The sequence below is a fragment of the Hippopotamus amphibius genome, chromosome 5 (genome assembly GCF_030028045.1).
Source record: "Hippopotamus amphibius kiboko isolate mHipAmp2 chromosome 5, mHipAmp2.hap2, whole genome shotgun sequence".
Lineage (NCBI taxonomy): Eukaryota > Metazoa > Chordata > Mammalia > Artiodactyla > Hippopotamidae > Hippopotamus > Hippopotamus amphibius.
This window is the reverse complement of record NC_080190.1, coordinates 75,140,010-75,152,689: the sequence shown is the minus strand read 5'-3', so window position 1 is coordinate 75,152,689 and position 12,680 is coordinate 75,140,010. Positions and strand designations below refer to the sequence as shown.

The window sequence follows — 12,680 nt, the reverse complement described above, 5'->3', positions numbered from 1 at the left end:
CACTGTCAGAATGAGTACAATGTTTCTGTACTTTACAGTAATTCAGTAGGTTAGTGATCAAACAACTGGACAGCCTGTCCATTTCCTGTAAAGCTAAAAGAAATCGCCACTCAAGCTCTCAAGGCACTCAAACTCCAATTATAAAAAATATTAGTAAGTTATAATTTTGCCTTTTTAAGCCAGCAGAATAGTAAGTAATCTGTTGTAATGAGACTGAAATTTCTCAGTAAAGCACTAATCAGGAACTAGACACCATGGAAATGCTGTTGAGCTGAGACTTTTTCTTTCTTCTTTTTTAAAAGAATATTTATTTTATTTGGCTGCATTGGGTCCTAGCTGCGGCATGCGGGATCCTTGCTGCTGAATGTGGTGTCTTCCTTGCAGCATGTGAGATCTAGTTCCCTGACCAGGGATGAAAGCTGGGCCCCCTGCATTGGGAGCACAAAGTCTTTACCACTGGACCACCAGGGAAGTCCTGAGATTTTTCTTTTTTAAATTGTGGAATTACTGAGCCCCTCCTCTTACTCCAGACCAAGCAGGCATCCTTTTCCCATAAAACAAGACATCTCTTTACCAAGCTCCAGGGACATCCTTCTCTAAGAGCAAAGCGGTTGCACAAATACTCAGCTTTTACGCTGTTTATAATGGAAAACACAGTAGCCTTTCCAATTTTCTGGTATACTCCTGAGAAATTCTCAGTTTACTTTTTTCTTATGTAAACACAGGCTATTGAAGTTTCTCTTTTTTAAATGAAAAGGGTAAAGGTCTGAGAAAGGGAAAGAAATGAAAAACAACCAGAGATGTTTTCTCTGGGAGCTACACTCGTTTGCTGAGTTACACTGCTCAGTGATGACGTTGGTTCTTTAACTGGCACATTGAAAATGGGCTGTTACTAACCCAAAGAGGAGAATCCCCCTCAGGTTAAGACAGGGGAATTCATATTTCCCTGTAGAATATATTGGAAAGAAAATGTATAGATTCGATGTAAGGATCTTGAGATGAGCTTTTTGCCACTCTAACTTTTAATTAAACCTTGTGCATTTGCTGGAAACAAGTGCTCTCTATCCGGGTCCCAAGTAGGCACTGGGCTGCAGGTAAAGCGATGGGCAGACGTGGGGTGATGTGGGGCATGGCCGAGGGGTTTGGTGGGTGGTGGTAGAGGGTTTTTAATTTTCTCTACCATGCTCGAACTGGCATGGTCCAACCTCTGTAAATGAAATGATCTCTATGAAAACTCTAAAGACAGTAAAAATATATATTGTTAAAGAATGTTAGGAAGGAAGGTCTTTTTCTTTGACTCTTTTTCTTATGACCCAAATGCACAAGATGTCAAAAGCAGCAAATGCTTCAAACTGCCACACTGCAGATGCCAGCCTGTTAGGAGCATATTCTAGAGAGTTCACAAAGCTTCTATCCTCTACTTTCTTTTTGACAGTCCCTCTCCATTACCACGGCATCATGTTTTCTCTCTTGTGGGATAACAATTCGTCTTAGTACTTTCCGAGTGATCTGTAGGAAGCAACAGTGAAAGAAGAGATTTTCCTGTTTTCTATTTTAAGAGGTGAAACTATAGCAAACAAATAGTAGAACATCTAAACCCCAAGAGAAGCATGAAATCCCCGTGAAGATTACTTTTCTGGTGATGAGGTTGCCTTCTTCATCAGTAAACTGTTCTTCTGTGACAGATTCACCAGGAATGTTTTTTGCTTCCTCTCCCTAAAGGATGTGGCATAGAGATTAGCAACATACTAGATGGATAGATCTCCACACCACTCCACACACCACACACATGCTCTGTGGAATTTTAGAAAAAGAAGGTATAAACTCTACTTGCTATTCCAGGGCAAGGGGAAGACTGACTCCATGGATGGTTATTTAGCAGTCAGCAGCGTTCAAAGCATTAAACCTCAAGTATGTACAAGAATGATGGTTAGCAACAAACTCCAAGGAGGAAGAATTTGAAAATATGTAATCACAGAAAGCAGTTATACATCAGTAGACAAACAAAAAGGTTTCATTTGTTGAAAAAAGATTTAGCTAATGATTAGAACTCTAATTAGATCATTTCACTTTGAATAATGTTTCTTAATTAGTCCTACCAGATCTCTCATTTTGGTGGATTACCTTTTGTCTGATTTTAATTGATGTAGCACCTTAGTTGGGGTATTATATTAATCACCCTTTGTTAAATTTAAAAATTCCTTTACTAAAGGTAATATGTACTTTTTTTTCAAGTACTATGAGAAAAGTTCAGGGTACAGAGAAAACCCAATTTTTTTTTAAACTGAGCCCTTCATAAGTTGTAAATGAGAATAACTATGTCTGATGAAGTACATAGTTTCAGAATATCATCTTCAACTGAATGAGCCTAATGTGATGACTGATGAATTACTAAAGGAATGTAAGATGACATTTTTCAGTTAGTGACTGCTATCTGATTTAGAAGGGGAAACTGTCAAGGACCTTCCTCTGGTGAGTTAAAAAAAAATGGAATAAATTCTTAACTTATCAGAGTGGCCTCATCTTTTCCTGCTGGTAGGCAGCTCGGTAGATTTAGATGGCTCCTTAATATGCCTACAAATGTAAAAATCTGCAAACAAATGGGAGAGTTTGTTGACTTGTTCCTTAGGGACTTGAAAATATTGAATGTAAAAATATAAAAATAAACAAAGAATGAATCCACATATGAAATTAAAGAGAAAAATCATAAAATTATACTTTCACCCCATTTATTATACTAATTGAATGGCTAAGAAGACAGATTTGCCTAAGACTTGTGGTAATGGAATCCTGAACATACCTGCTGCTTCCATTGACACTTCCTGGCCAAAGCTAGCTCTGGGAAGGAGGGAACAACCCCCAGATTGTTTTCTGCTCTAAGATTCTAAGTGCTGGGGGGGTTACTATGGCAAACAGTATAAATATGCTGGTTCAGTCTAAGGTTGGACAGCCTCCGTGAAGTAGGTCAAAGTCCTAGCATTCCGGCCCCATCAAATAGTTTCTAGGAAAGATAGCCCAACGCTGCCTTCTTCTATGCCACTGGAAAAGTCTAAATGGCCAAGTGCCTAATTTAGTCTAAGAGAAATTACTCTTTTTTAATTTGTTCTGGAAGAGAAGGAATACAGTATTGTGGAAAAAGCAGGTAGAAGGCACTGCACTAGAGGGCCAGGGGTTAAGTTCTGGTCCCAGAACTGTTACCGCCCAGCTATGTAATTTCACGTAAATCAATTCATCTCCAATCCTTGATTCTGTCATCTAGGAAAAGAAGTAATTTTAATCTCAACGACTTCTTTAGGTCCTGACATTCTCATCGTCACAGAGAATGACAGGACCTGACTCACAGAGATGGGTCCTGTGTCACACTTCCCACACAGTACTGTAGTCTGGAGCTCTTTTACATTAGAAAGGTACCAATATATGGAATAAAGAGAAAAAGCAACAGAAATGTGATCTTTTTCAACTGCCCCCAAAAATCTGAAAGGAAAAATATTAACCAGAGATATTTCTATAAATAAAAAAAAAAAAGTTTTTTTTTTTGTTATACCTATAGCTTCCAATTATAATTATAGCTATTCTTTGGCTTTTGGTTTCTCTGTCACACATAAAAGACATTTCTCAGAGCTTGTTTAAGTGATTCCATTGTTTGTACAATGCCCTCCCTGCTTATGAAACCCATTCTCTGATGATTCCACTCAACCTCCCTAAAATCACACTGACTTCAAGAGGTTAAGATTTGGAGAGAACACAGTCTCCTCTGTTTTATGAAGTCTGTAACATCATAGTGTATTTCATTCTTTTAAACTTAATCTCTTAATAAAAATGTTAATATATAATTAATTATATGTTAAGCTTAAATATATAAATAACACATTCTAATGAAATTACTTAAAAGCTAACTTGCTAATGCATGTTCTAGAATTCTAGGAGACCAAAAGAAATAACCCTCATTGACTTAGGGAGGGGGTTGATGTTTCTATTGTTTTGTTTTAGTATTCTCCCGAGTAAAACTTCTCTACCTTTCTCCCACTTTTATATGCAGGATTATGTTTATTTTCTTCTGTCATATATAGAGGAGTCAACTTCTATACTGGGCAGCTATTATAAAGAAATGAGGTGAGTTTGATGCAACATGAGTATGTCATATGTTAAGCACAAAAAGCAAGTTACAAGACAGTATGTCTGGTGTGCTTTTTTAGATATTTCATTTCAAAATATTACTTCTTGAAGATACTAATCATGGGGCTAGCAAAGCCTAAGCAGAGTATGGCTTTAACATGTTCAGAAAAACCAAATTAAGCATTTCTTCCCCCTAACTCCAGAAAATGTGTGAGAGGTGACTGATGATGGGGACTGTATAGATAGCATATGCTTGCAAATACGCTAGATACCAATAAGTAATTTGGCTTACTATGTGGAATTTTCAAAGAAGTGATTCACACTTGTTTTGATGGCACCTATTGAGCTCAAGGTTGATTTGTAGATAATTTAGGATTTAGACAAGGATTTATTTTCTTCTCTAATGTTTCCAGCATCTTAGAAAAACTATACTGGAGCAGATTTGGCAGACTTTGTTTTCTTCTTTCATCTGATCTACACGAAAAGTACAAGCAGCAGGATTAAGAAGTTTTGGATACAACTTCCCTGCCTCTCTCTTGGGCCTTCTGACACTTTGGAAATGGGTGATAAATGGTTTTCAATAGGTATTTCCTTTCCTTTCTCTTCAGAGCTGCCAACCAAGGAGCCTCAAGTTACTTGGACCACATTCAAAGGCCTGTGTATTGAAAATGGCTTCCTAGTTCCCTGCACTCAGTTATTCCAACATCAAGAAAGACCTCCCTAAAGACAGAGCAATGAAGACAAGCAGCAGCCTGCAAGCAGCAGTCTGGGGGCCCTCGCATGCATAAGGTCAGTGCCCCACAAGGCCTTTGTGGGGGGATCAAGATTTATGCACAGCATTCAGCTGGGCTGTAACAGGGGAGAATACACTTTTTGCTTCCCATAAAAGTTGCTTCCTGCACTTAAAAATACAGCCTGATTTTTTTGTGTGTCAGTCCAGTTAAAAACCTACTTCAGAAGTTTTTGCTTGGTTTGCGTATGTCACATACATCCATCCCAGGCTATAACACCGAGTTCTTAGCCACTGATTGACAACGAAGAACTGGTTTTCACTTAAAAACTGTTAAGGTTGAGAAAGGAGCCTTTTAATTCTTTCCTTGTCTTTCATCTTACCTCATACTTCATTACAGCCTCAGGGGTTTCAGCTGAACGTTTCATTTGATAGGAACTATTCTCTCACCAAGATAGAATCTTTGTTCACACTCAGAACACTTCTCCAAGGAAAGCAGTATACAAATGCCGAGAATTCTCGGATAAAATTACAACTGCCACATGTCAAACACAGGTCTGGAGAGAATACTCACTACCATGCAGCATGAGGTTTTCCTTTCAGTGGTTGTTTTTATAAGTTTTCAAATATGCAAAGAAACATACAGAGCCATTTAGTTAGAAGCATGCCGAACTTCCCAAACCTGCAAGAAAAGTTCTAATAATACAGCACTGCCCCATACTGATCCGGCGTGGGGATACCTTTATAATCAAACGCCGGCGGATAACTCGGGTAGTGACTCTCCGTTCTTCCTCTGAGCTTGAATCACTCTCACTGCCTTTCAAGTCCTGATAAATGCATTTTTAGTATAATTTTACCATCACATTTAAAATAAAAGACATTCTGAGAAAGGAAATCAAGAATTACTTTTTAACTTGCTGGTTCCCCTGCTAACGAAAATCATGATGTATATTTGTGGAAATCTTAAAAAAAATTTCAGTGGAAGAAAATTTTGAGCGGGATTCTAAATGAAGTTACTCTGTATATGTATATATATGTGTATATATATTTATATATAAAGTATACATAAATAAATATATTTAATCACCTTGATCTTTATCTACCTGCATGTATGTATGCATACATATACTTATGTGTGTGTGTGTATGTATAAATGCAATGCATATATAAATGCATAACTATATATATGCAGGTAAAGATCACAATAATAAAATTGTAAATTATTAAAAATAACAGTTATGGAGACTTTGGCATCAGAAACTACATACATGCTACTAATTATTAGTTTGGGGAAATAATACAGCTTTAAAGCTAGTTTAAAAATGAATATTATACATTTGACATGAATGTATAACCTTACAGTTAAGGCCATCTTTCACTTGATCTACAGAAAGAGGCACAGTATTTCTGATTATTATGATATTTTGGTCAGATTTGACAACTTTATCAAAAGCTATTTTGAACATTAAGAAAAGTATACATTTTATATCAACATAATTTGCCAGGAGATTTTTATTAGCATAATTGGTACCTAATACATAATTGGAACTCATTAGGAGTTTATTCAAATGAATGAAGGAATGTAAAACATGTGAAAGCCTGAGGTCTTATTTTAAAGAACTGATATGAAATTAGAATAGGAACAATATTTCACAGACAAGAATATAGTACAGATAATACGGTAATCACATGCAATATTAATTTTTTGGGCAATAAGGATAGGAGTAAGGAAAAACTACCAAGTGATAAACAGTTCATAAGTCAAAGGGAAAATTATTTTCAGCTTCTACTTAAATGTCATGGTCAGGAATATATACTGAATAATTTTATTTCTAAATTTTAATGGTGGAATTCTGAAAATAATTCTAGTATTTTATTTTCTAAGTGTACTAGTTACCCCAGATCTGACAGTCCTAGAGATAGAAACTGTAGCTAATATCTGTTGAAAAATCAATGGCAGTATTGGTAAAAATAGGAAAAAAATAAGTAAAATTGTTATAGGAGGTGTAAGTGTTAGCAGAAATTATTAATGAAATTATTATTAGTCAAGTAGATAATAAAGTAGGCCATTTTCACCAAAGGTAAACTTACCAAATATTTTTAAATGTTATAGTAATATCAGCCTTAACTTCATAGGGAATTTCATCTGAACAAAACACCCTACTGAATAATATGATGTCAAGAGGAAACAGTTTTCAAGTTTGTTATTCCTTGCAAAGATACTGGCTGCTAATTTCCCTGTTTCTTCTAAAGTTTTTTGAAAATGACCATAAATTCAGAACACTTAGATGATCTAAATATTGTGAAAAGAGGCCCTACAATGGTTCAAAAAGGCAGAAAAAGGTAAGATGAATTCATATTGCAAAAGAGTTACTAATCAGCATTCTGCGATTAATAGATTAGATGAGGAAGAAGAGACAATTCAATCTGAATTATCCAGACATGGATTCTTAGACTGGGGAAAGGAGTTCACTTGGGACATTTAAAAGCAGAATGTATGTTAATGCAAACACTAATAACAAACCTAGATGTCAATTATATCATAATCCTACCAAGAATCATCTGAGACTGGCCCCTCACATAAAGAAAAAGTGGCCATTTGGCTAATGTTTGTTTCCATTTTCTCTGTGAAGTCTCTGCCAGTCTTAAGGTGAAGGGTAGAGAGAAGATGGTATAGAATCTTGATCAGGATTCCTTTTAGAGAATTCTCTAGGCAATGGCGCAGAGGGTAACTAGGAGACCAAATGGAATTTTCTCAGTACTTCTTGCCATGGGTTGCTACATGGAAAGAGGTGGAAAGTAGCAGAACTTTACCTTGTAACAGCAGGCAGTCATCCGTGTTAGAGCCGCAGCTGGACTTTTGACCTGATTTTTCAGGGGACAAAAAGGGGGCTGTTTCTGAGATCATACATCCAGTGACTTAGTTGGTTACTACTGTACTGTGGTCTAGCCACAAAAGATGCATCCTGAACATCTTTGGATTTCTTGTGAGGTCAGACTTTTATCTTCCAGAAGCTTTAACTTCACTATGAGTTGCTGTGCTCCTGAAGCCTTTATGCATTGGAGTAGGACCAGTAACCAACACTAAAGGCACAAACTCATTTATAAAAAATCTCGAAAAAATTTTCTAACAGTAATTATTTTCCATTACTAATGAATTCAGCTGCATTTCCATTCAGGGTTAAGACCTGTGTTTTCAAACCCTCTTTATGCCTTCTCCATGGTTCCCCAATGGGCAATATGCAGCCACATGTACACACATAGAAATGCTTACTTACATTTATACTGTCATTTGAGAACTTCCCTATCGATTTCTAACAGGCTTTTGTAGAATACATTTTCATAGTTAAAACATCACTATGTTACTGTTCCTCCCTATGTTTTGTGGGCTCATTTTAAAAGGGAACATTCCATCCAAAATCATATATAGCTTAAATATACTAAGAGTTAACTAAAAGGCAGAAATCAATACTCAAAACAACATTGTCAGGAAGGAAATGAAAGAAAGGCCTGAGAATTTTACTTCCTCTCACTTTCCCTCCTAACAAGCAGGAAAGTGATCAAAAAAATAGCCTGCAGAAGGGAAAAGGAAAGGATATGATTAGTTAATAAGCTGATAATTAGTCCCTGAGTGATAAGGAGTTTGGTGAGTTTTTCTAAACCTCAAATTAATCACGGGCTCATTATTTCACAGAAGATTTGTTTCTTTCTTACCCAAAACACTGTGAAAGATCTTAAGTAAACTAGATGTTTTAGGGAAAACTTCAAGTACTACTGTTCCAAAGATGTACAGCTCTCAACCTGTGTCTACTGCCTAGTTCATGAAAAGACACAAAAATTGAGAGAGCAAAAAGCAATTAAAGATGTAGGAAAGAGAACGGATTTTAATTTTCTTATATCCATCTATGAATCATAATTTCAATTAAAAAATTTTTAATATCTAAAAATGTTTACCCTCAAAGAAGAAATCTATTAGATGGTACCACAAAAACATATAAGTACAAAAAGCAAGCAAATAATTACATGACAGTAAGGTTTTTTAAATTATTAAAAACAAATATTAAGATAATTATCAATTTAGAAATAAAAATTAGAGATAAAAATTATTAAAATGGTACTTTTAATGTTACATTTCTAAATGCTGTCAACCAACAGTAGTATACCCACCTCATTTTAGGCTTCTTCAATTTTTAAAACACCCTTTCAGGTGTTTTAGAACTCTTAGATGAGTCACATGCCTACAGCTCTTTAAATGGTGCAAAAGAACCAGCAAGGGTCAGGATAATTATCCTCCATCCTCAAGAAGGAAAACTAGGTTGGGCGTCAGGAAACCTAAATCCCAGACCTTAAGCTACTTACTTAACATCCCTGTATTCTTTTCCCTCCTGAAAAATGACTAAAAAGATATTTATTCCTTTTTTCTACCCAAAGAAAAAAAGGATGACAAATAGCATATGTTTTACTCAGTACATTCTTTACCCCCATTATGAGTGTTACAATTTTCAGTCACATGACAGCACAGTGGAAAACTAGGTGACATACCTTTTGCTCAGACCCATTGGACCCCTCTTCTTCATGGAGGTTAAGCCTGGGCTTTCCATCTGCAGGAGAAGTCCTACTCATCTTTTTCATGCTGACAGGCACGCAGGGTTTAGGCTCTTCTATTACAAACTTGCTGGTTTCTTCTAGAGCTTTCTGGTAGGCTGCTAGTGATGATGCTGGTTCATCGACCCGACCAGATCCTTGTATTTTTGGTTTCAGAATTTCCTTTGCACTCTGTTTCCCTGTATCATTTTGGGATTCTAGAAAGTACGATTTTGTCTTTGCTTCTGGAGTGACTTCTGCATGGCTTCCATTTGCTTCAAATTTTCCAGGTTCCCCTTTGAGATACGAGGTAATGGAATCTCTACACTGGTCAGGGCTGCAATAGAGAAAATGTGGAAATTTACAGTGGTAACACATGGCTGCAAATGGGCTTCAGAAGCTCTAAATTTTCAACAACCATGTTTTTAACTACTTTTAAAGACATACAATAGAAAAGCATGAAAAATCTGGACATTGGATTTCAAACTGTGAGGCTCTGTCATGGGCACGGGTATGTGCTGAGGGGGTGATGCACAGGCGCCAGGCATCCCCTGGCACTGCAGCTCCCAACCTGGCTGGCTCTGGTGTCATCGTTTCTGTTTCGTTTAATTGTACTTCTACAGCTCCTTGGATTCTGTATGTTAAAAAGTAATCCTGAGAGGCTCATGGACATACCCAGAGTCCAGACCCACCAATCTAAAAGGGGGGGGAGATATCAAAACGCTTTTCTCTTGCCAGCAAAAACACCGATGACAAAGAACAAAATGGATTCCCACGGTGAGGGCGCCAGCAGCCCCAGGACCCTGCGTCCCACTCTTCGTGTGTTTCCAGTTGTGAAGCCTTCCAAAAGCCATCGTGCTTTCCCACAGGGGGAGGACCGTGGGAAGCTGACTTGGGTTCTCATCTTTCTCCACTCCTGACCTCTGCTGACTCTCCCTGGTGATCAGGGTACGGATGCTCACCTGCTGCTTCTACTATCTGTGAGGACTGTTTTCCTTTTGACTCTTAAAAATCCTTTGGGCTTCCCTGGTGGCGCAGTGGTTAAGAATCCGCCTGCCAATGCAGGGGACATGGGTTCGAGCCCTGGGCTGGGAAGATCCCACATGCCACGGAGCAACTAAGCCTGTGCACCACAGCTACCAAACCCCATGTGCCTAGAGCCCGTGCTCTACAACAAGAGAAGCCACGGCAATGAGGAGGAGCCTGTGCCCTGCAGTGAAGAGTAACCCCCGCTCCCTGCAACTAGAGAAAGTCCGCACACAGCAACGAAGACCCAGTGCAGCCAATAAATACATAAATACATAAAATTAAAAAAAAAATCTTTCTCTTCCATTACTTTCTTTTAAATGGGTTTCTAATTTTTACTAATTTCAATATAGACTTTATTTTGTAGTTTGTATATTGTTTTAGCACCTTTATTACCTGTAGAATTCCGAAGGCAATAAAACTAGTGCAATGTTTTCTGTGTATGATATATATATTATGTATATGTATGTGCGTATTCTTATAAATCAAATTCTCATTAAACACCTTTATCAAAAAAGTATTAATAGAACACCCTATTCTGTATGTTTAAGGACAAACATTCCCAGCATACTGTGAAGACCCTATAAGATAACTATATCTAACTCCTAACTATATCTAATTTCCTGTTATGCAGCTGTAAATTATGTGACTATATCCAAACCTAGACATCAAAATTAGTACTATTTCTTGTTTCCATAGTGTCTTCTGTAGGCTGAACATAGAAATCACTGATGCTACCATTCTTCAAAAGCAGTTTTGTGAACTCCTCTTTGCAAATGTTGTCAACTCTCCTCTTTGGGAATTTTTATTGAACAAGAAGCTTATCAGCAATACGAAAATATTAAACATGGTTTTAAAATAAGTTGGGTAAAAAGAACTGAGGTTAGGTTTATCACTAGTTGCCACTGAAGTAAAATATATTTTATATGTGCATAAATAAAAATAATGCCAACTATCACTGACAGACTATTTGTACCAGTCATTCAGTAGGCATGCTGGAGGCTTTTTCAATCTATAAACCTGTTTGAGAAAGGTGGTAGTATTCTTATTTTTAAAGCCGATTACAGTGACATTCTTAGAGCTTAGAAATTAAAGTCACAAAGTGCAAACCCAATGGTGGTCGGGTTTGAAACAATGTCTGAAGGACACCAGCTCTTACCTTTCTAGAGGAAGGTCAATACAAAAAGAACCAGATTCATGATTAGAGAATTATTTTGGTTACAAACAAATTTCTATCATGCCAATATTATTTGGGGGTAAGGAATTACATATGCTATATTGCAAATTATATAAAATATTCATGTATGAAAAAGGAAGGATATATAAGGTGTCAACTGTTTTCCTTAGTATAATAAACATAGATGACTTTTTTGCTTCTCTGTTTTCTGTGACAAGACGTTTAAAAACATATGTAAAAGAAATTCACCAAAATTTTAGTGGTGGTTATTGCTAGATGATGGCATTGTACTGATTTTTTAAAATCTGTATTTTAAAATTTTGTATAATAAGCACACTCATGTTTGAAGTCAGGAAACAATAGAAATACTTATATTTCTAAAAGACTTAGAATTCTATTTATTACATTATTTTAAATGAGCATTAATTACTGGGTATGCGAAAAGAATAACACAATAGGTAATAAAGTAGAGAAGAGTAGCCTTCCAAAGTAAAGAAAATGTGTCAATCTTTAGCATGTATAAAACTTTTTGCATTTTACTTCAGCTAATTATCAGTAGTTTTAAGAATGATATTTGCGTTTAATGTAACTTTCCCTCTCCAGATTAGCAGAATGAACCAACCTTTAAAGCATGTATTACCGTGAAATTGGAGTGGTAATTTAGAAAAAGAGTAACTGCTAAAAACCGTATATTTAAAACAAACTACTGGAATTCTCTGGTGGTCCAGTGGTTAGGAGTCTCACTGCCAAGGGCCTAGGTTCGATCCCTGGTCAGGGAACTAGGATCCCACAAGCCGTGTGGCCAAAAAATAAAACAAACTATTCACACATAACCTGCATTTCACTTTCCTTTTTCTAACCCAGAGCCATACCTGTCATCCAGTCGATCTAGTAACCCACCAGTTATTCTTCGAGCTTGAGCAGGGGACTCTAGGTTTCCACTTGATGTCTCGTTCTGCCAACCTGTAATTGAAGACATTTCCAGTTCTGCTTGCTGAACACGTTTAAGAATAGCCTGTACTTTTTCTTCTGTCATCTCCTCAGACT

At 36.8% G+C, this 12,680-nt stretch overlaps 1 protein-coding gene across 4 annotated transcripts in view; it reads right to left on the bottom strand.

The window, feature by feature from the left end:
- Positions 1-12,680, bottom strand: part of ANK3 (ankyrin 3) — a 679,472-nt gene that overhangs the window by 12,505 nt on the left and 654,287 nt on the right. For all 4 annotated transcript variants that reach the window (XM_057734351.1, XM_057734352.1, XM_057734350.1 and 1 more), the window contains 2 exons: positions 12,506-12,596; positions 9,389-9,767 (listed from right to left, as the gene is read on the bottom strand). In XM_057734351.1, the coding sequence (XP_057590334.1) occupies positions 9,389-9,767; positions 12,506-12,596 (470 nt within the window). The remainder of the gene's footprint in view (positions 1-9,388; positions 9,768-12,505; positions 12,597-12,680) is intronic.